Here is a 25352-nt window from a genome sequence, read left to right on the forward strand (position 1 = left end):
GTACTAAGAACTTACTCTGCTATATTATGATGATAAAAATATAAACGTAGGTTTGTTATAAATGATGATGTATTCTTATTTGTATTCATATTACATCAAGGCTAAAACACAGCTAATTATCAAATATCACATTACACATCAACACATCCAGTGCTGGATGAAGGTAATGCTGGAAAAAGAGAGATGAGATTTTAGGAATATGGTTTTAGGGAAGATTCACCTCTGTGTCCTGCACTGCAGGATTACTTGGGTCATGCATTGTAATTTATGTATATCCAAAATTGAAACGATTAAAATTTGTTGTTAAGTTTTTCCCACTTTAAGTGTTTTATGTCTGTCATTTTCCAACCTGTACTATCTGGACTGGATCTCAGTAAAAGTGTGAAACATCCTGCTGAGTGTATAAAAATTAGCATTTGTTTGTGAATCCATATATCCAAGGTTTTGCATGCAGGATGTTCTTTTGCCTTTTGACAGGTATCTACCAAGACAAACTCTGGTTGTAGTTCGTAAACATTGATTTATTTGTTTACTTATTCTAACTTTTTTTAATGTCTGAGGTTCCCTTAAGTAAACACACAAGTGGAATCATGTTCTTAATTCACAGTCACTACAATCAACACCAAATGAAGTGTAGACATGTAATGTGTTTCACTTAGTTTAATTGGTGTTTCTATGACTAGTCATCCTGCCGTTTTGAGATTCTAGTTCTTTATCTTTTTGTCAGGAATTAACCAGTGCTATAGCTGATTATTAAAGATTATTGTTGTCTAAAGTAAAGGTCCCACCTTTTAAATAAAAGATAAAGCTAATTATTATTTTAATTCTTCTATGAGCCTGTTAGCACTTGAACGATACTTCTGAGACAGGTAGCTAGAAAATTTTTGTTTATACGTCTACCTCTTTTGAACCACTTCTTCATTAGCATGTGGCTTGATTTTTCAAAGTGTATGTGGTGACTGACATGTTATTGGCAAGTATGGAAAACATAGCCAGGCAGACAAATTCTGTGTTATATAAAATCATATGAGGCCCTAATGCTTACTCTAATTTAAAAATAAGATACACTCTATTCTGTCTTTCATTCCTGGATACTGCTGATTGCTTGATAACAGGGCTCACATTGTAAATATGATTGCAAAACTCAGCAGATTTTTTTTTTCTTTTTAATATAAGCAGGTTAATTCAGATAAGTGGCTTGCTCTTACGTACTAGTTGTTTTTGAAATAAATAAGCTTGTCAGTGACTTTGGACAACTCCTGAAATGATCAGTTGATAAACATTCAGTTGATGTGAGTTTATTCTCAGACAAGATGATTTTGATGGCTGTTCTCATGTGCTCTGGAGATAGAACTGCTTTTTCATTGTGAATTAATTCAGCGTCAAGAGTTCTACTTGTTGGCAAAAATACTTTTGAGACATTTTTAATTTTCCAACCTATCCTGTGGAATCGAGAATTATGTACAAGTATACTGAGAGAACCTCAGCATGAATGAGGAGCATGAAACAGAGATCAGTAGAGGAATATTCCACAGTTTATACTTGCAGAATCTTGAATTTGTGCCTTCAGTTGATCTAAACTTAGATTCAAAATTGGAGCTAGTGACTATTACCGCAGTTATATTCCCTCCCTTTCCCTTCCCTCCTTATTTTGTATGCAAACAGGAAGAAAGCAGTCGGTGTCATAGGACTTCTTTCCCACAAAAGCATTCCTCAGGCAACGCATTCCTGTCTCCCCTATGAAGTGAAAATAATTCTTTCTACGTTGCTGTGTCCCACTTTCTATCAAAGCTTTTTCTGCTGTACAACATGTAATTATTTCCTCGCCTTTAGCAGGTTTAATGTGTATTTTTTTAGATGACTATGTAAGGTGGCTTTTTGTGGGGCACAAAGATGTGTTATTTGTTTTTGTGGTTGGTTTTTATGTTTTGAACTTTTATAGTTTCAACTTGAGGGGGAAATTGTGACAGTAAGAGAAATGCACAAAATTACACCCACTGCAGAGAATTAGCTTCCTCCAGCTGCAGTTGCTCTCTTGATTGATTAACCCACACAGTTATGGGCCAGCACATTTGTAGCTGACAAGATAAAGTTAAGTTTAATTGCTGTTATTTTCGCAATGAATGTATTTCCTGTATAAGCTTCAAAAAGTTAGATGATACAGCCATCAGTGTGAGAGAGGTAAGGAACTGAAATATGAACGTGACTTTCAGCTGTGAAGAACAACCTGTGTCTTCCAGGATCTTATTCTTTCTCTCGGGAAAATTGTGGCACTGCGAGTGTATCTAAAAAGCTGAGAGGTGCCTGTCAGCGTGTTTGACAGCAAAAGTCTGCATGTGTAATTCAGTGCAATCATTCATTTCAGGCAGTATCAGTGAGTGATCTTTGAGGAAGCAATGAATTTGAAATACTAAATATTCACTAATCTATTTTTTTTAAAAAAATTTTTATTGAAAGTCTCAATATTTGGATGATTTTCTATCAGACAAAATTTGGCTAAGAGTATTTGTTTTACCATGACATTCCTATATACAATCCTGTAGTACTTGAAATTGAGGGGTGATGTAAAAATCCTGTGATACTTTCAGAAGGAATGCCATTTTCTGGCTTCTGCAATTGTCTTTTATGTACATATAGCAAACACGGTTACTTCTGTGGAGCAAACTGCATACAGTGCTGTGCCTTACTCTGAGATTATTAATGAGTTGTGTTTCAAGAACACCTATCATGTTTCTTACTGAACAGTTACTTCCTCATAAACAGGTACCATGTATCTGTGGTGGTTTTATTCAGCTGGGCAGCCAAGCTCCACCACAACCGCTCTCTCACTCCCCGACCTCAAAGAAAAAGGGGGAGAAAATGGTATGAAAAGGGCTCAAGGCTTGAGATATGGACAGAGAGATCACTCAACAATTATCATCAGAGGCCAAACTGACTCAGCATAGGGAGATTAATTTTTTACCTATTACTAAAAAGCTAAAGCTGTGAGAAACTAAAAAACAAAACAAAAAAATAAAAATACATTCCTCCATCAACCCTCTTCTACCTCCTCCCCCTGAGCAGCATAGGGGAACGGAGAATGGGGGCTGCGGTCAGGCCATGACACTTTGTCTTTGTGGTCACTCTCTTCCCCTGCTCCACATGGGGTCCTTCCCACGGGATGCCGTCCTTCCCGAACTGATCCTGCAGGGGCTGCCCACAGGCAGCAGCTCTTCAAGAACTGCCCCCACATGGGTCAGTACCATGAGGTCCATCCGTCAGGAGCAAACTGCACCAACATGGGTCCCCCACAGGTGGCAGCTCCTCCCAGACCCCCTGCTCCTGCGTGGGCTCCTCTCCACGGGCTGCAGCTCCAGCCCAGGGCCTGCGCCTGCAGGGGCTCTCCATGGGCCGCAGTCTTCTCCAGGCCACATCTACCTGCTCCACGGTGGGCTCCTCCACAGGCTGCAGCGTGGAGATCTGCTCCGTGTGGGACCCATGGGCTGCAGCCTGCACATGCAGCCTACACAGCATGCACAGCCTGCTCCACCAGGGGCCTCTCCACAGGCCGCAGGGGAACTGCTGCTGCGTGTCTGGAGCACCTCCTGCACTGCCCCGGGTGTCTGCAAGGCTGCTTCTCTTGCCTTTCCTCACCCCTCTCTCCCAGCTGCTGTAGCACAGCGTTTGTTTGTTTGCTTGTTTTTCCCCTTTCTTCAGTCTGCTCTCCCAGAGGCCCAGTCACTGTTGCTCATGGCCCGGCTGTGGCCTGCAACGTGTCCCTTTGGAGCCAGCCCTCACCTAACAACGGGGCAGCTGCTGGACTTCTCACAGAGGCTGCTCCTACAGCCTGCCGCTACTAAAACCTTTCCATGTAAACCCAGTACAGTATCAGATAGAGATGACAGTATTTTTAAGGGTAGGAGTAGTTTTCTTTTGTGTTACTATTGAGATTTTGTGTTATATTTTTTCAGTCTTATAGTGGCCAAGGCAGAAACAAGCCTCAATACTATTTGCATTTAAATTCTCCCCATCTTGGCTATTCTTGATTTTGTAAAGCTTTGCTTCCATGCCTCGATTGTATTTTGTTACAGCAGTCAAGTTAAATGATCTATTTGAAGTACTATAGTTCTTGAATTTAGCTTGCTTTTTTCTTTATTCCCATTTACAAACAGTGCTTCCTACTCCTCTGATAAAATATGCTTTTGGAAAAACCCTGATTTTTCAGTCTTAGCAGTTTATATAGTTGTTTAAACACTAAGATAAAAAATTGTACTTGTCTGAAGTACTTTTGTACTTTTGTACTTCAGTCTGAAGTACAAATGCGATGTAGAAAAAAAGTGTCCCTGGAATTTGACTGGGATCACAGGGTGCACAAATATCTTTCCTGTCACAAATATCTTTCCTGTTCAGTGTCTACACTTTCATTTTTTTTTTTCAGAGTAGAATCAAAATGCTCAGATGATTTTATTGCCGTGTAATTTACGCTAACACATGCTTATCAGAAGCAACTGTGTCCAGTAAATGAACTGTTTTGGCCTCACTGGCTTGTAAACGGAGACTTAAAGCAATGAAAGAGAATAGATCTACTCTAGAGTACTACGTGATATAACAATACCTGAACTAGTTCTGATTTAATTCCAGAAATTCAGGTGGTAAGTTCTTGGTAACTGCATTGCAGCCAGGCTGATTCACCTGATCCAGTGCTACTGATCCAGTGCACTGATCCAGTGCACTGACCCAGTGCTACTTGCAGTACAGTCATGTCCAGAGAAGGATTTGTTTCCTTGCTTATTTCTGTATTTCAGAGTCAGAATGTTCTGATAGTAAAGATCAGTAAAGACATCTGTAAAACTTCCATTAAGATGACCTTTTGTAGAGCTATTCTATGTGTATATCTCCATACAAAAATTGAAGGAAAAACAACATATTATTATCACTAATTGCAATATTAACTTTTTTATGTTTTTATGTTTGCTGCAGGCTGGAAATTAAATCCAGTTGTTGGTGCAGTTTATAGTCCAGAATTCTATGCAGGTAAGGATTAAACTATAGCTGTCCATGCTGCATTTTAACTTTTTTTTAAAAACATGTAGAAGTACAGATCATATATTTGGTGTGAAGTTTGGTTTCTGTATTTAATTCATGTTACCTGTCAGTCATTTACAGATTTATGATGAACGTTTTAACAGTTACCTGGGAATCCTGAAGTTTATGTAGAAGATAAACGAATACCTTTTATTGGAAAGTAGATAGTAAAACATGGAATATACTGCAATATCACAGTATTACATTAGATTTTATATTTTATTTTATTTTTTATTTTATTTTTATTCACTTTGCTCCTAGAATTATTTAAACTTAGTGAACAATAAAAAAACTATCTGTAAATTTATATTTTATATATACATGTACATATATACACACAAATGTATAGAGTAACTGCATTCATAATTTTTCTTGAACATTTTTCTTTAAATTTTATATTTAGTTACTCAGACTTTAAAAATTTTGTATTTGTAATCTGCATTATCTCTAGAGACATCATTGAGATGGTTCTGATCATGGGTGCAATTTGGAGTTGATGAAAATTTGCCTTTTTCCATTGCTAGCAACAGTTTCTAAGTAAACTATAGCATCACTGAAAACATATTTGTACTCCAAAACCAAGCTGATTTCGGAAGAACTTGAATCCAGCCCATAAACATAATCACTAGCAAGTCCAAAAAAGCCATATACATTAGAGTTAATAATTTAAATCTAAGGAAGAAATAATCACTGTAACTCCAAATGTTTTTAATAGGTAATAAAGTTGTCTACCTTTCTTATTATATACTTCCATGAGTTTATATAAGCTTTCATGAGTTTCCTGGGAATCTCTGGGAAATTATCATTTTTTTTATTCAGATCCATTTTTTAGTTGTTTCTGTCTCTGTGTGTGTGTATACTGGATAAAAATATTTGTTTAAAAAAAAAAAAAACAAAAATATCCATTGTCACATATTTAGGTAATGAAAAATAAAGAGGTAATTGTTAAATACATTCTTTACAACAAATTGAAACAAGGGAAGTTTCAAACAAATGTTAGGGAAACGTTTTTCACTAGTGGTGGTTAAACATGGGAAGAGGTTGCCTACAGATGCTAGGGAATCTCCATTCTTGGAGATATTCAAGTCTTCACTGGACAAGGCTGAAAATGTTTGGTTAGTTGAAGGGACTTCAAGAGAGAAAAATTGTTTTATAGGACTACTGGTACAAACTGATACTTAATTTAATGAAATTGCATGTAATACCTCCAGTGCCATTTACTAAAAAGATAAAAATGATCCAAATTGCATATTTAAAGTGGCATCAGGATAACAAAAATACTGGTATTCATGGAATTGTGATATTTAGTGTAGGCAGAATTTATTACCTTCCTTGATGTATGCCTACACTGAAAACAGGAATTTAACATTGATCTCGTTTGAGTAGGTAGTGAACCAAACCTGAACCTGCATAAATTAGAAAGTCAGAGTTATTAGTCATTTTATATAAATGACTTTTTGTTAATGACAAATGTAATAATATTCCCACAGTACAGTAATCAATTTTCTAATACATATGCAGAATTAACAATCTGACTTATAATTGTCTCATGAAGCAGGGCATGAAGAGTTCACATAGTTTGTAAATTAAAATCAATATTTTCAATCTCTCCTGAAGGTAATTTTCTTAATTTACTGGATTTTTCCCTAACATTTATTTTTTCTTTTAATTATAAAATGGCAGGTTATTGATTTTTTTTTTTGTATAACCTCCTAAAGTCCCAAATGCATTTTTATTGCCAACACAAGGGAGGTGTTTGCCCTTCTTAATGAGAATCTTTAATTACCATTAGAAAAGTATTAATTCAATTTTATGAATTATGGTATGCACTCTACCACACCTATGCAGAAAATTCTGTCGAGATACTTAGTGTATTTCAGATTCTTTTTCTGTTTACATATGCAGGCATTTTTTTACATGCACCTCAAATGTATATTTTCGGTATTGACTAAAAGATTTATTTTTTCTCACAGATGTTTAAAACTTCCTTTAAGAAATTACTTTAAATAAATAAATAAATAAATAAAAAGCTCTGGCTCTGTGCAAATCTCTTAAAGTCATTATAAAATGAGATAGTAAAAGAGCAATGCACTTCTAGTATGCCATAATAGAATGCTGTGGCATATCTCTAGTTTTGTGTCCACCCATCTTACCTGGAGAAAAAGCAATTCCACTTTTGAAGATTATAAAATTAGAAATGTGGTTTTAAGACAAAGTTCTAGTTATTTGTTTTAATTACTGTCTTCAGCACTGTCATTTTGAAGTGCCACCAACTATTTCATAGTCAGTGCAAGAAGTTCCTTTATCTCTAATAAATGATGAAAAATTTGGCCCCTTCTGAAATAAAGATGACACGTTTGCAGAGAAACTGTTGATTTAAAGTATTTTTAATCTTCAGGAATAAGTAAACAAAACAAAACAAAAACAATGACAAAACAAACAAACACCAGAAGGTTATACAAAGCTGTCAGGATGGCACTGATGAATTGCGAATTCAACTGTTTCTCAATTGCCGGTGAAGACACACGCCGCAAGACTTAACCGTATTGTACATCATATCTGCCAACTCATTTCTGTGATTAAATATTCCATCAGTGCAGGCTATAAGGCAGTAAAGCTTAACAAGATTCATAAGATGCATCACTTGAATACACATAACTCACTTCCTTGGATAGAGAGCACCCCGCATGCAATAGAAAATTAGAATTGAGTTAAATTACTCCATAAGACAAGATCAATAGAGAAGGGAAGAGATCCCCTAATGCAATGCAAATCTAGGATATAGTTATGTCCTGACAACTTGAAGCAGGCAATTAAAGTCAAATAGGGAGGAACGCAATGTAAATCAACTCTAAAACCTTGAAGATAATGGTAAACAGTAGGACCAATGACATGATTGTTATAGCTCTGCTTTTTTTCTCTGAGTGTACACTTCTGTAAAAGAAAACCTTTATTGAGGCATGACAGGTAAAAATGGAGACTATAAGATAAACATAAGATACAGACCAAGCACAATGTAAGTAAACAATTACTTGGGGACTGGAAAAAAAAACTGTGTATTTACAAAAATACTATTGAGTTTTCTTCTTGAGTAGCCCTTCTAAGACTTTTTCTGTCTTCAAAATGGCCATGCTGTAGTAAATCAGAACACTCCAAGAATATGGACATTCATATCATGCAGTAATGGGGATTAACAGTGGCATGTTCCCAAAGTGCCATTTGAAGTCTGCTGTTATAACTCAGAGGCCCAGAAATGCTTCTTAATAGCTACCGACTGCAAGCATGCAAGTGGGTATATCACTGGCACGTCTCCAGCCCTTCCCCAGGTCTGCTGGAATGTCCTAAAATGGCATTTCATAGAAAACAAAAGGACAGTAATTTGTCTCATTTCAACATTTTGCAGAATTCCACTTTGCAATATAAACATAATGTAATTGTTTGTTTTTTTTTTAAATTTGCTGTTCCTCCAAATATTCTTCTATATTTTCCTTAAATAGTAAAAGAATACTACATAAGGTGTTTTTCATCCTTACGAGAAATAGATGTTTAATGAAGTTATCATTTCATTTCAGCATATCTTTTCCAGTAAACTGTTTTATCAAGTTTTCAGGCAGGTCCTAATGAGGAAATTTGTAAGAAGTAGTGTATGATTCATCTCACAAGGTCTTCATATAAATTGGGGCAACTTTTTTCATTTTTTTTTGTACCCATCCAATTTTAAATCCATCCCATAGTGAAACAGAATTTTGTATGTTAAGCATGTCTGTTATCCTCTCTCATATGTTTGTTCATCTGTGATTGACAAAAGACAGATTTGCAGATTGGTTTCTTTAATAGGAGTTATATGGTACTTTTTTGATGTATGTTGTTACATTCTTTATTTCTGTTGCAGTGTTATAACATGAATTTTACCTGTTTATTTGTTCTTATATTGTGTATATTTTATGCTTAATAGCTAGACGTTATTTCAGCTTTGGGCAGTCTGAAAATGAAGTGGCTATTGCTGGTTATGTTTTTGTTGTTGTCGTTGTTGTTGTTTTATTTGTTTGTGTTTTTTTGTTTGTTTTTTAATGATGAATTATTGAGCAATTATTAAGCACTCTCCTTAGTAGAATGTAGAATATCATTGCATTTATATTACTACAACAGATCAGTCCTTTAATGCAGGTAACTTGAGACATAGTAAGGCCATTAGAAAAGACTTTTTTCTTGCAAGAGGCGGAAATATATTTTAGGGATCAGAGCTAGTGAAGAGGCTTCTTTTTGACAGTTCCAGTATGTGAAGTTGGGGCAAAATATGTTACGGGAATGACCTGGCAATGTAGCGAATGTTCTTTCAGAGTACAGTTGAATTCACAGTGTCAACAGGGAAAAAAAAATATATATATATATATATATATAAAATTGTGCAGTCATGACTAACAAACAATCTGCTATTTCAAAACTTTTGTTTGGCAGTGGAGAAAGAAATGACTTAAGATTAGTGGGAAAAGAGCCACTACAGGTCATAGTGCACAGTTTACAGAGATCCCATCCTCCTTTTACTTAAGCAACTAATTACATACAGTTTTTCGTGAATAGTCAAGAAGTGCTAGATGTTCTTCAGCAGCTAGTTGGAAGTCATCCTATATAGCTAAATATAAGATACTATAACGATACTTTATCTGTTGACAGCTTCACAGAATGGCTGAGGTTAGAAGGGTCATGTGGTCAAACCCTCCTGTTCAAGGCAAGTCACCTCAAGCAGGCTGCTCAGGACCATGTCCAGACAGCTTTTCAGTATACCCAGATCTGGAGACTCACAAACCTCTCATCCTGGTCACCCTCATAGTAAAAAGAGTGTTTCCTGGCATTCAGATGGAACCCCGGTGTTTCAGGCTGTGCTCATTGCCACTCGTATTGTCACTGGGTACCACTGAAATGAGCCTCGCTCTGCTTCTTTACAGTCTCCTTTCAGATATTTGTGCATGTTGATAAGATTCACCTGAGCCTTCTCTTCTCCAGGCTGAACAGTCACAGCTCTCTCTGCCTTTCCTCATAGGAGAGATGCTCCTGTCCGTTAATAATCTCAGCGGTTAATGCCATTGTTTCAGTATTCATCTTGTGTTAGTTCAGCTCTTTCTTCGTCGTTACTTTTCTTCCATTAGCTCAATTGAATAGTTGTATTCACTCTGTAAATAGTGTGAACCCAGTGAGGGCTATGGTAGACATCCAGTTTCTTTAATAGTTACTATGTATTGTTCCCAGGTGGCTAGGAAAAAATTCCCCATCAGTTAAAATGTAAGAAAGGAGAAGAGCTTGTGCTTTTGACTATTTATACATAATACAGTCAGAGCAAAGAGAGTGTTTTGAATGCCTGGGACTTCTTAGCATGCTGTCAATTTAGAAGCTAGCAGTATCCTTCAAGAAGCAGATTTTGTAACAAATTTACTTTTACAGGTTTGTTTTAACTTTTGAAAAATAATGCTATTTTTAATTAAGAAATAAAGAAATACCATAGTACAATATATATAAACATGCACTTAAATAAGAACCCAGGGGAAGAGAGGATTTTTGTATGTTTGCTAATGCTAATTCTCTTTGTCAGTGTCTTAAAGCATCCATTTCTGGAGTGTAAAAGCACCTGGGATTCATTTAATCTTTCTAGTGTTTCTCTTAGAATTTAAATGACTGTTATGTAATGCCCTAGAAATACTTCTTATGGAAAGCATTTGGAATTTGTGAAGTTGAATCATATGATTGCCCAGCAATTCTAGATCCCAGAGTAAAAGTTCACTGTACCATATGTGTAAAGCAGGTGAAACTTGGCTGTTTATCAATATATAGATATTAATTCACTTTATAAATAATTATATATGCTTATATTTGAACTTAACCAATGACTAAATGGCAGATTTTGGCAGATTTTTTCCAAATAAACATATTCTCAAAATTACTAGCTAAACAGTTTAAGCAATTTTCTAAATACAGCAAAATGAGAAAATTGTTATTTAATATCCCATCTGTTAATTTATAGAGATGTTCCTTTTCAAAGCATAACACAAAGCTGTAACTGTTGTTTTAAAAATCATAATGTTAAAATACAATCATACAAATGATATAATCCTAGTTAGTTTAACACCAGTGGTGACAGTTAATGCATTTCTGAAACTTCTATAGAGCTGTTAGAAGCCATTATATTCAGAATACTGGTTTATGAAAAATTAATAAAGTCAGTAGAAAATGGAATTCAGCAGCATCTGTACTAGCTATTTACACACAAAAAAATCTTTGAGAATTAATTATGCCTTATGCTATACTATAATGAGTTTTTCATTAAAAAGTCTACCATTACAGAAACTAAACAAGGATTATTCAAAGAATAATGCCAATGACTGTTATTTTTTGAAAGATTAACTAAGTTAATTAGTTAAAAATTCAAATCTGAAACAACGTTAATTGACATAGATTTAACATTGAATTGAAGTCTAAATTTTAAAAAGAAAATCACAGATACTGTCAGTATTACCCTTTTAAAGGTGTTTCTTCTATGTGGATGCATATTTAAAAATCCAGTATACAGGTTGGCTTTGATATTGTTCTTATGTGATCTCTAATAGAAATTCCATACACTTGATTATTTCATGGTAAATTGTGAGCTGTAGATAGAGCTTTATAACAGCAGATAATGTTTAAGAAATGAGTTTCAGCTTCTTCAGTATAAAGGTTGTGTAAGTTTGACCACAGTGTGGTATAGAGGTATCATTTGATATTGTATGATGATGAACTTGTGCACGAATAGGATCTGAAAAACATGAACTGCATGTTTGCTGAAAGTTGGAATTCTTTCAAAATGGGAAAGGAGGCGTTTGGGGAGAGAGGTGGATTTGGATTTCTTCGATTGTTGGTAAACAGTCCTTCCTCCTGTATGTCTTGAATGATTTTATTTTATTTTATTTCGTTTTATTTTATTATTTTATTTTATTTTATTTTGTTTTATTTTTAATCAAGTAAGATGCTGTACTTCTGTAAGATTCACAGAAACTGCTTTGGGCTTAGGAAGTCCCTGAGCTGCAGATAGTTGGAAACTAGGAGGACCCTGCCCTCCTAGTGATTTTTTTTTCCCTAATGTTTTGAGAAGAAAATAATGCTTGGACTTCTCGTAAGTGTCATTCTTGTCATTCTGGTGGTTAGCAAAAATGCATTCTATGGTTTTCTGACCAAAAATATTAAAGAAATATGCTGGCATCCTAAAACTATCTAATTATCAACATTATACTGATATTTTCTTTTTTAAAACCTTTTCCTGGTCTCCTCCTGTTAATATTGTTGTTTGGAGCATTAGCATGATTTTGAGGTAAATATGAGAATTATGCCTGCTTGCCACATTTTGGGCTCAGGTTTGCAAAGTAGGTTTGATACAGGTGAAATAGATTCAGATTGCAAGAAACTGCATTGGAAGCTCTGTGTGCGTGCTGTCATGTGTCCCGTGAAGGGGATATGAACATTTGAACCAGACTGGCTTTTGGACAGCTTTGAACCATGTATGATGGGGTTGTCTGCTTCAGGGGACAAAGCTAAAACTAGCCCAGAGTAAATCCTCCAGACTGTGTGATGTAGATTTAGGGACTGGATATAAACCAGCTGTTTATTATAGCTGCTGCTACTGTCTCACTAATTACTTGAAAATGCAGAGTTAGCCTTCGTGTGCTTTGTCTGGACCTGAAGTCTAAGCTCCAGTATACTTGGTGGTTGTCTTATGAACTAAAACTGGAGACTGTGATTCAAATACCAGGTAGGGCTATATGGAAGAAGCACTGCCTTAAAAACCTCTCAGAGGAAAATTTAAGACAAACTACAAGGTAATCACTAAAACACTTTGTTCAGGACTGAGTGCCATATTTGCAATGTTAGATAAGGTTGCAAATTAATGAGAATCAGAGGAATAAATGAATCTGATTAGATGAATAACAAAGAAGGATCCAAGAATTAGGGTGGGTAGTCAGACAGACAAACTATTCTCAAATGTAAAGTAATAAAGTAATATATGAAATGTAAAGGTAATATAGTTAAGTAGAGTGGAAAACTCTGATGTGTTTTAAACCTTGATTACATTTGCAAATTAATGCTAAAGCAGTTTAAGATTTGTTGGATTGTATTCCAAACATACAGTTAATGTCTTCTGTTTCCTCTTCTGCATTTTCTTCTCATTTTGGGGCATTGGATTATAGAATCCCCAATACATTAATGTTGAAATTGAATTTCATAATACTTACTGAGAAGAAATTTAAAAATACTGAAATTTCATTTGTTTATTTATCTTTGGAGGTAGCTTAGACAAAGTTGTGTTTTAGAATGGGACACAATATCTGCTCTGTCAGATTTTCTTTGTGAAAATTGTTTGGGGAATATCTCCCACCATAGAACTGCTTCTAGTGAAAGTGAATGTTTTGGAAAGTTTGGAAACATTGCATTGCTTGTAATGTTCTTTTATGCTCATGAAGTTGTGGAATGTGAGTTGGCTAGAGAAGAAATAAACAAAAACCAGGATTATACATGATGATTTAGTTTTTGCTTTTATACTCTCAGATAGAGCTTGTCATTCAGAGTAGATTTTTATTTCTAAGTTAAAATCAGCACCCATTGGAACTAAGAAATTAGTAGTATGCATCTCTGCATCTAATTGCATTAGATTTGCATTTATGTTTTATCGATTTACTGAAATAGGTAATTTACACAGAAAATAGCATCTTGACACAATATGAAAGGGTATGGAAACTGTAGTGTTTGTGTTTGAGCAGAAGGGCTCCAGTTTCATTTATTTGTGATTCTATTCATACTGCAGCCTTTATTCATCAGGCAGATGTATGAATGTGGCCCGTTTTAGTTATCAGCTGAATATAAGTGCATTTTATATTCCCAATTATCCTGTTTCAAGATTAGTATACCAGCTCAGTTTATATTTATACTGTAGAATATCTTTTTTTTTTTTTTTGTCAAAGTTGCAAGTGAACCAATATCAAGTTAAATTAACCAAGAGTAACTATCATTTACATATATGTTAGTCTGCTAGGAGGAGCTAGAAAGATGAGGAACACCGATTTGATTTTCAAAGGTCCTGAACAACTTCAGTGGGACATCTCTCTGTATATGATTATAGTGAATACCACTTAATGTCAGTTATATATATGCACATTCAGGTACATATAAATACAGTAAACATCACAGGAAAGTTACACTTATGGGCAGTACTGACAGTACTACAACTATTTTTTACATGATTACACAGCTTATTTCCAGTTTTAGATATTTTTTTTGGTGACAGTATGTAAGTATCTACATGTGGATGCCAATCATAATTCTCTAGCAAGCATAGGGAAACTCTCCAGCCTTCTTAGGTATTTTGGTATAAGCAGCAGCTGACTTTGTGTGACATGGTATTTTCTTTTTGGTTACAATACAAGGAATGTGTATGGTTGATTAAACTTTTTTTTTTCTTTTTTCTTTTTTTTTTTACTATATTTGGAAAGAGCAGTTTATTGCGATTGCTTTATATTGTGAGCAGAAACATTACAGGAATTCTTTGCACAAAATACAGCCTATCTATGGTAAGACTGGCGTGAAATTAAAATAGAAACAAGTCAGTGTTTGTTTTTAAGTTCATATTACTTTGCCACAGACCCAGAGAACCATGGCACAGCCTAAAGTTACCACTAAAAAACAGTTATTGTCACATACTTCATTTGGAAAGTTTGGAAACACTGCATTACCTTTTTGTAATGTCTTTTTCATGCTCACAAAATTTGGGAATCTGCATGAATAATTTATTCCTCTGAAGGCGATCTTGGTGAATTTTAGTGCCTCAGTAGTGCATGTATCTTTCAACTTTTCGCTGATGAAATGGGTCAAGCTTTAAAGCAACTCATGATGTTGTGAGGGCTGGAAAAGGATCTTGACGTGGGAGAAGAGCTTAAAAGAATTTGCACAGGAATCTGCACATCCAGCTCCTGTGCCATGCACAATGTCTTTCCCAGTCTAAGTCACTGCAGTACATACCGGTAAGCAATCTGACCAGTTGTGTATGGTATGGCAGCTCCTGGAGAGAGAGAGGTCCTGAAGCACCTTGTTAGATTGAGTACGAGTTACAGAAGGAAGAGAGAATGGATCTCACACAAAACTTTTACCAGAGCTGCAAACTTCGTTGCTCATCTGCTTTTTCCTTAGATGATATAGAAACCTTCTAAACCCAGTGCATGACTTAATATACCAGACAATGCACATATGTAACAGGAGAAAGAGGCCTATTTCCCAAAAGCAAAGAGTAATTGGAAGGATAGCTTACAAATGATGTTTGTTGCTACATGCATTGCTGTTCTCTGGAGTCATTGCCAAATTTTATTGAGTGTTTTGGTGACACTCTAAGAGATGGTAATAAATAATAATTAAAAACAAACAAACAAACCCATGCACTATGCTCAGAAAAGTTATGGAAGGAAAGTTAAACAGAATTTTTGAGGAGGAGATCCCATAATATGTCTTTGAAACCCCCTGCCCCCCCCCGGTTTTTAATAACCTATATGAGGTTATACATGGATCAAGGACTTATTACATAAATATAAGAGTATGTATAGAATACAGATTCTCATTGTTCTGTGTGGAACTTATCAGAAGGCAAGTATACATAGGTTATTCAGTAACTGAATGCTGAATGTATTTCAGGTTAGCTTTCAGAAGGCAGTATAGATACTGATTTGGACTTACAGAACTCACCTTTGAACATTAACTGCTTTAGATTCTCCTCCCTGCCGTTCAATTTTCTTGTTTAAGAGAAACTCCATAGATAACACTGAGGAAATTAAAGATAGTTTTTATTTATATTTTTGACATACTGGAAGAAAGGGTTAAAGGAGGTGTATATTTTTGGATGCTACTAGTTTATTCCTCGTTAATAATGGATGTAGGTATTTAATGTAATCAATACAGCCATGGTTGTGTTTAAAACCAAAAGAGGAGTATTCAGTTCACAGAAAGGTCCCAAGTGGCACTCAAGAAGCACTTTTTTTGTTAACATACTTAAAAGCATACTAAGTTTGACTATTGATAATGAAGGGCTAAGCTAACGCTTACCAACTAGTATGCATCAAAGTTGGAGGTTCTCCGTGAATTCCCCAGTCAGATGGGACAATATTATTATTGCATACAATACAGTATTACTGTACAACAGTGGTCTTTTAATTAGGTGTTTCTCATCTATTTCTGAGCACATTTGAAATGACACATCATAAAACAATATTTCAGACCAGAACAAAAGTAATGTTAATTCTGTCTGGAAAGGCCATTATTACATTACATTCTGACGATAGCAAATCAAGAGCTGACATGGATTGTTTATGAGGATCATTGGTACACTAGCAAACTTCCTGACATGTTCATGAGAAATTCAGCCTCGTAGTTTTCTTAATATGTTGTATATGGAACAGAAGTTAAGAGGATAGGAACAGTAGACATAGTTGCGCCAGGGAAAGTTTAGGTTGGATATTAGGAAAAACTTCTTTACCGAAAGGGTTGTTAGGCATTGGAATGGGCTACCCAGGGAAGTGGTTGAGTCACCAGCCCTGGAGGTCTTTAAAAGACATCTAGATGTAGAGCTTAGCGATATGGTTTAGTGGCGGTCTTGTTAGTGTTAGGTCAGAGGTTGGATAAGGTGATCTTGGAGGTCTCTTCCAACCTAGATGATTGTATGAAGCACGTTTACATTCCTGACACCTATGTTCCTCCAATAATCAAGCAACTCATTCATTTAGCAATGCCCTTAGCACCAAAGGAGATTGATAAAAATTGCTGCTAATAGGTCACATACAAATTCTGAACCATTTATATATGCAAACCAATAAGAGTATAATAATTGTTGCAACAGGTACAAAGAAGAACAGTGATCAGAATGACAGAGAACTAACACAGAAATAAAATTGGACTATATACCATCCAGCTATATTGGAAGAAAGGGGAAAATGAAATAACAATTACTAATGCAAATATTCTTAGCTTTTATTTACTTTCCTGCATATTTTATTTTATTTTAATTTAACTTAATTTTATTTAATTTTAATTTTATTTTATTTTATTTTATTTTATTTTACCTGTAAGTAATACTGTAGAATGTATGACCTGGTACTTGGTTGCTAAAAGAAGCAACAAGCTCCTATTGGTAACATAGTAGAATAAATATGTATAAAGAAGAATTTCTTTACCTGGCAAGCTGAGTGCAGAATGGATTAGAGTGATTTAATCTCCACAAAATCTCCTTGTGTATAGTAACCTGCTTAGTTTCTATATCCACCTGTGCACTAATACACAATGGGGACCAGCCCTGGATATTGGCTTTATTCTGTCACCGAAAATGCTTATGTGCTTACACTAAGGTTGTTATAATTTATTGCTCTGGAGTGTAATGAAGTGCTACCTCCATCCTCTTCACTTTTGTAAATCCCCAAAGATCTTGGAGAATAAATAACAGAACTGTAAACAGGAAACTTTTTGCATGGGAGCAAAGGTTCTGAAGACAACTATGCTGGCAGGTGCTTCATTGTAAACTCGGGTTATTGATAATGGTATATCAACTTTGTGCAATTCTGTTCGTGAAGATTTCTGAAAGTTCTATCTACTTTCTGTGACAAAAGACAGCTAGTCCCATGATCAAGGCTCTACCACTATTAATTTTGCTTCAGCAGCATAATTTTAAATAATGGTTTGAATTTTTTCTTCTGAAAACATTGTTTCAATTTATACTTCCTCCAAGGATGCCAAAGAGACTCAACTAGTTGTGCAAATTCTTTTAAGCTTACTCCAGATCTTTATTTTAATGCTGTCTGTAGTTCTGGCTACCCAATGGTTCCAGTTAGATACAAAAGCTATTTTTGACAGAAGTGATAGAAAATCATTTATAATTTACTAGAAAGTCCTTCCATTGTTAATGTAGCCTCCTAAGTATTTAAGAAATACAATGAACTTTTTCATATTTTTTGTAGGAGCCAGTGGGTAACCTGTGGGTCATCACTAATACATTGGCATTTATGGTTATGCTCTACAGATTAATTTATGTAAACCATGTAAATAGGAACTATGCACAAGAAGGCATATTTTTGAAAGTAGAAAAAAATAGAAAAATACGTTTAGTCAAATATATTGGATGATTGGGTACTGATTTTTAACATCTTAGAAATATTAAAGACTTCACATAATTTTCCTTACTTCCTTAGACACTTTTGAGTAATTATTTCCTTAAAAATAATAGTGCTTCAACAAAAAAACTAATCGAACAGTACATTTTTAATCATAGGCTGTAGGAGAAAACATTGCAGGAAGAGAAGTATGAGTGGGAATATTTTTTGAACTTGAAAAGTATGGTTTTGTGCATCCTGCCAGCCTGTAAGCCATGGATGAGTGGTGAACCAGTGGGTTCTTTGCAGGCTTATTGTCTGCTGACAACATGCCCTGCTGCAGCACAGCTGCCTGCTGCGTGCAGGATAACCCGCGGCCTTGCTCAGCCCCTGCAGACTGCGCTGCTCCTGTTACACCTAGCAGCATGGCTGCCTCAGCTTCCTTCTGCCACTGGTCTGTCTGAAGCTCTCCTAGGAGGCACCTGGCGTGCCTGTAGTGAATCCACTCTTCAAATATGTATGCTAATTTTTTCTGATCCTTTTGACAGAAGGAGTCAGGAGAGGCTTTCAGTTGATGATCTCCAAAATCCTGTATCACTAGTCACATGTCCTCTGTGACCAAATATGTGAATCCTCATATTAGAGAGAGAAAAAAAAAAGTATGCAGATTGTTCTTAATGAGAAAATATCAGCCTTAAGCACGCTGGTACAGAAGAGATGGTAGAATTAAGGGTGAACTCTTGCATGACTGTAATTTTTTGAAGCTCCTCAGCTCCATGATATTATTAAATTACAGTTTGAAGAGAAATATTAATCACTTTATATTAAAAAATTCTTTAAAAAATCTTTATTCTCTCATGGTACAGTTTAGCATTCCAGGTGAAAAATAATATATATATATATTTATTCCATTAGGGAATTTACAGATTGTTTTAATATTCTGAGACTTTTACAGAAGAGTTTACTGAAAATAATACAATTTTTACCCAGTTCTACTAATTACAATTTAAATATTTTTAATAACAAAATGAGTTTCAGAAGAAACCTTTTCTCACAAAAGTAAATTAAAAAGTTCCATATTTTTCCCAAATATCTAATAATAGTGATTTAGATGATAATTCAATGTACAAATTCAAAGGCAGAATGTCAAAATGCCATTAGAAAGCTCTATGCATCAAATTGAATACACTGTAATCATATGGATTTAAAGAGCATCCTGTTTGAAGTATTTTCATTAGAAATAAGAAGACTAGAGTAACAAAACCTGTGTGAGATGAAATCAGAAAAACTGTAATAAGAATTTAAACTGCAAAAAATAGTAAAATATCTCTAGCTGCATACCATGGAAAAAATATCTAGTATTTATGTTGATTAATATATAACTATAATCTTCAGTTTTTGAAAACCTTTAGTTTTATGTAGGTATACATGAAGTTATACATAATTTATTCTTAAAACCTGATGAAAATTACTGTTTTTAATAATCCCTTTTCTTATTTCACTCAGCTGGATGAACTCATTTATACCTTCAGCTTACATTTTCAGGCTTCTGTAGTAGCACAAGTTTTGAAGCATCTATATGGTTTTAAATACATCCATATTCCAGTGTACATATTCCTACTGTCAAGTTTGTTGATGGATCCTGTTGTTTATCTACTAGCCTGAAAATGATGCTTGCCATTGGTATCTCAATTTCCTTTAAGAGCTTCCAGAAATATAGACAGATCTGTCTTAAGTTAAAAAACAACCAATCAAAAGAAAAACAACCCCCACCCAAAAAGAAACAAACTAAAAACTTGTTTTACCTTTTCGATTAGTAGTGGATGACTGAAAATAAAATCAAGCATTGCCAAAGCCCATTAATGAAGGATATGCTAAGGACTGAGAAGTTTGGAAGCACAATATTTCATGAGATTTCCAGCGCTCACAGACTTAGCAAAATTGTATAAATTACAAGAATTATTTTCTTTCAGTATTTCCTATATTTCCACCTCAACTGACAGCTGATAATTAAAGAAATGGTTAATGATAGAGATTTTCTTTAAAAAAAAAAAAACACAAAAAAATGTTTTTTTTGAAATAATTCAGGTGTGTTAACTGCATGTAAATTGAGGAATTGAGGATTGCTCCTGTTAGATAGGCAAATTCTATATGGAAATCATACCTACCATTTGTAATTAACATCATCATCTTCCAAATTTTTGTTTGACTCGGTTCCGTTGAGTTACTTTGCTTATAAGGCAATGCATGTCTTCTCTTAATGTCTCACAAATTTTTAGGTAAATATATTTCAAAATCTGTGATTCATAAATTCTGACAACTTGAAGTATGTCAGTGTATATATCTGTTGTATGTATGTTTACAATTGTATATGTACATATATTTGCAAAAACATGTGTCACAGCCTGCTCTTCCTGGTGGACTGCATTCCTAAAGTGGAGAAGGTTTTTTCCTAGTGTGAAAGTATAGCTGTTTCTCCCTCTGTTCAGTGTAAAGTCTGTATTCATCTAAGAATGTTAAAATATAACTACAGAGAAAGAGGTTGAAGTAGTAAAGCATTGGATTTAAATTTATTAAAAAAAAGAGGAAACAATCCTAAACTTCAGTGATTTCTTAAAAATTTCTTAAAAAACTGTTTAAAATTATTTTTACTTTTTTTTGGGGGGGGGGCATTTTCGATGGTTTAATTTTTATTTATTTATTTATTTTATTTTTTTAATCCTTATATACTGGAACATAATATATGCTTATGTATTTCTCATTCAAGCAAAAAATACTCAAATCTTCACATGTACTAATAATGGTGTGATTTCTCTCACATCAGTGTTAATTTAAGCGATGTAACTCAGATCGTACTTGACCTAATATCTGTATATGTGAGCTTTGTGTTCTGATTTATCTGCTGTATTTGCTTAAGTAGTCTCTCATTTCAGCAGAAGTTAGAGAGAAGAGAAGTTAGTGGCTGGGTGATGGAAGTAGGAGCTTTGCACAAGCTAATTAGCTAATTAGGCAGCTTCTGCTCCAGAGATGGAGGGCAGAGAGGGAGAGAGCAGCTGCAGCAGGGTGAGGGACTGGTGCATGCTGTAAATGATCAGAGTTTGCACCAGCTTCTCCATGTGATAAAAAGAGTATTTGGATTTGGGTGGATGTCTGTGTTTTGCTTTTTCCAATGTACAGTTGTATGTGTTTATTGGGGGCTCTTTTTGTTTTGAAGTCAAAGGACATAAAGGGCCCCTTCTTCACTGCACTGCTTCAGTTATGGCTTTATTTCTGTTTTAAGATAAAAACTGAGGTTTAGTTGAAGTGTTCCAAAACCAGATACCACTCTCTCTCTCTTTCTTGTAGGCAGGGTGCTGCTGTGCCAGGCAAACCAGGAGGGATCTCCCGTGTACAGTGCCCCCAGTTCACTAGTATACACATCCACAAGTAAGCTAGTGTTATGGCTATTTTTTTTCCTGTTTTGTGAAAAAAGCACATTAATGTGAAAAAAGCCCCATAAAATTGTCAATTTTCACAGTAGCTTTTGTTAAGGTAAATGTGGTAAGTAATGTTAACATAATTCAGGTAATTAATTTTACTTGCATCTTTATTCACAAACTGTATTTTATTTAAAAAAATAAAAGGCCTGTTCTACACTGCACTGTTCTACAGAAATGGTCAAAAGGTCTACAGTAAAACTGTTTTCTTTATTATTTTTTTTCCAGTACTGTTGTATACTCTGCATTTTCTGTAGAAGATGTTGTGTTTCTTTTTCCTTCCTGGTCACAACTTTGATTTAATAAACAAAAAGTCTCATAACATGCCGCCACTTGTTTGGGTCAAGGAAGTAAATAGACGTGAAGGTTGTGTTATATTTATTTATTTATTTTCAAGAAATAAAAAGAAAAATGTGTGCAAAATGAGTATTTTGAATTATAAGAAGGTGCCCTAATAAAAACAGCAAAGAGAATCTGAAACTATACAGGCGGCCAATAGCTGCTTTCATGTTCAAAACCTTGGTGCACCAATGTCTCCTCTAAAATTCAGAGGCAGAAGTAGAAGTGATTGCTGAAAATGTTTCATATTGTACTGATGGTACCACTGATGCCCATTCAGAAATCTAGTCAGATGAAGAGGCAAATGAAATAGTAATAATTATGTTTATTAATCGGTGCAACACTGCAAGTAGCCAAAGATGAGAAAATCACTGTTTTTTCATGTAGTGACTATTGAAATGATCCATTGAAACAAAATTTGCTGATTAAAAATCAACAAGAATGTCTTCTGTTTGTTGCAGTATAGATTTTTTTTCCTGATGAATTAAAATGAACAGCAGTATTTGCTATGAGTTCTTAGCAGTTCTCTGTAAAGAAAATATTTTAAATTGTCTGATTTAACAACATTACGGTACGTGCTCTTTATGAAGATTGTATTCACTGTAGAATGCAAATTCTTCTCTTTTAAGGCACTAAAGACTTCTAAAATAATTAATTTCTTTTGCTAATTGAAACCAGGAATGAGGAAAAGGAGTTCCAAGGTGATCATCTCTTCAGTGATATAACTCTCTCATGTCAAAGGCTATGAACAATGTCATCCATAGAACTGCTACTTTTACACTATAGATATGGGATCTACTTTCACATCAGAAGTCTACAAATACATAATAAATAACAAAATACATGCAGTGTTTTAAATTGGAACTGAAGTTATCAATTAAATCTGCATTTGCTTCCAGATACTGCAGGAATATTTTGTACTATCACCTTTCCCAAGCAGAATTTTTCTGTCATTGTAGTTACAGAGATCCCTATGTTACTTACTTTGTTACTATGAAATACTGTATAGATCAATAGGGGATTCTTCCTTACAGAACATTTTTAGTGCACCATTCCTTTTTGACCAAAATACCTCAGGCATCTGAGATTCTATTTTTAGAAAACTATACAAACATTTCATTCATTTCACTGTTAGGGAGCTTCTTTGGGAGGAGAGGGGCAGTGTTTGTTTTTTATTTTCTGTAATTTACTCCAAATAAAGCCTTTTTTAAGTTCATCTTGTTGCCATTATCTCCCTGTGTTATAACCTAGCAAATTTATTTCTGGGGCTGTTTACGTCTTACAATATATCCAATATTATTAAATCTCTATATAGCCATTGTAATAGCTAGCAAAGCTCTATACTTCACTGTTTACATTATTTCTCATGGGTCAATCCCTTTGAAAAATCTATTTTGCAGTTGTGCTCCTTGAATAATGAGATCCTAATAAACACCTGTTTATTTTCAATTATGCCAAACATATAAGTAAACAGACTTTGCCTATCTGGATCTCACTGGGCAATGTGTAATACACAGTTTCATAACAGAGATTGCCAGTAGTCCTTGCAGTAGAAGTTATTGCACTTTGTTGAATTTGTGTGTCAGCAAGTCATGATTTCTTTTTTTATGTATAGCATTTCATATTGCCAAAATGTAGTTCTCCCCACAGGTTCACAACTCCTGCTAATATGACATTATTACAATTACTAATGATTGTAATTATTTTTTTTATTTCTCCTTATTAAGAATTTTTCAGTAATGATGTAAAACAGCTCAGTTTCTATAGGAATTGAATGGGAATTAACCTTGAGCTTTGTCTCATTTTCCTTCTTTTAATATTTTAATGATGTTCTATAGTATATTTTTGATGCACATTTTTAATATTGAAATGAATAAACTGATAAATCAATATTTACATCTAAGAGATTCATATTTTTACTATTACTATTCCATGTAGACAACAGAATCATAGCCTTCATTTTTGAATAACTTGTTAATTGTTTATTCTGTTATTGGTAGAATTGTAACTGTATAATATTTCAGAAAAACTTACAATGGAAGTATTAACAGGTTTTAAATTTGTAATCATGTGAATGGAATGGAAAGAGCTGAGATTTTTAAAGCTGAGAAGTTTGGATTTCATTAAATGCTAATGGCATTTGGGAATTTTCAAATATTTGGAAGAGGATAGTCCCCATTTTTAGCAATGTTATTATCTTTAACTTGTCTGTATGTGTTTTGTTCCTGAGTTATATTCTATAAGGAATGAATGACGGAAACATGGTGTGAAAATTTTTTCTATATTTGTCTAGATTTATTTCTCATTTAACTTCTTGACTTTTAATTGTATTGCTCACTAGCAATTTGTGATTGCTCTGAACACTTCTACCACTTGGCTAGCCAGAAAGAAGAGTACGTTTCTTGGAGCTACTCTTTGCCTTTTGATGTTTTATTTGCCCTGGAAATATTTTATGTACATTTCCCAGTACAGAGATTAGTTACACCTCTGAATATGTCAGGAGTAGGAAACATGGTTCTGCTTCCTCCCATCACTTCTGGCCTTTTGCATAATACAGAAAGAAATGAGCTGCTGCTTCTTCAAGCAGTGGAACAAATCAGTAGCAATAGTCTCTCATGCCTCATCTGTTCTCTTATGCTGAAGCAGAAGATTCTGGGAATAGGTTATTTGTTATGTAGTTTCAGCATGTAAATGTACTCACATCCCTTGGTGGGACAGATTATTGTCTTACTCAGATAATCAAAGAAAGGAATCTCGTGGTCTCATCTTGGCTGCTGCAGATTCCCATAACATTGTCATCTTGAAAAGAAATCTAATACAATTGATTTAAGTTAAATACTTCAGCATCATCCTAATGCAGAATGAAGAAAGTCCAATGAAGAACGTAGACAAGTTCCTATGAAGGACATGTATCCAGAATGTAAAGATTTGAGTACACCACATCGTGGTGAGGAAGTGGGCATTCACAGGAAGCTTCCTGGAGGCCCATGATATCTCAGTTTCACTAAACTGAAATTTAGCCAATCAAAGAATATGGCCAAATGTAACTGACAATTATTTATTTATTTATTTATTTGCACTCACCTGCTTTAGGCTAGTTGCTTCCACAGGAAATTTTAAAATCCTGAAGAAAGTTGTATCTAATGTTAAATAAAAAAAAAAGTCTAACAAGAAAAATGTTGGAAATTTCTAAAATTAGGCTACTTGAGCATAAGATCCATGAGAATATTAAGACCCTGCTGGGCAAAAGGAAGATTCAAAAGAAGAATAAAGTTCTGTCATTAAATATCTGTATTGCTGCTCAGTAAAGGACAATAGTATAGCTGGTTAAGTG

At 34.7% G+C, this 25352-nt stretch overlaps 1 protein-coding gene across 20 annotated transcripts in view; it reads left to right on the plus strand.

Annotated features, from left to right (window-relative positions):
- RBFOX1 (RNA binding fox-1 homolog 1) overlaps positions 1–25352 on the plus strand; it is an 868680-nt gene that overhangs the window by 774031 nt on the left and 69297 nt on the right. For 14 of the 20 annotated variants that reach the window (XM_080557058.1, XM_080557047.1, XM_080557060.1 and 11 more), the window contains 2 exons: positions 4960–5013; positions 21549–21629. In XM_080557058.1, the coding sequence (XP_080413184.1) occupies positions 4960–5013; positions 21549–21629 (135 nt within the window). The remainder of the gene's footprint in view (positions 1–4959; positions 5014–21548; positions 21630–25352) is intronic. The other 6 variants (XM_080557064.1, XM_080557049.1, XM_080557066.1 and 3 more) reach the window with 1 other exon arrangement.

This window comes from Anser brachyrhynchus, assembly GCF_964034855.1.
Source record: "Anser brachyrhynchus genome assembly, chromosome: 15".
NCBI classification, from domain to species: domain Eukaryota; kingdom Metazoa; phylum Chordata; class Aves; order Anseriformes; family Anatidae; genus Anser; species Anser brachyrhynchus.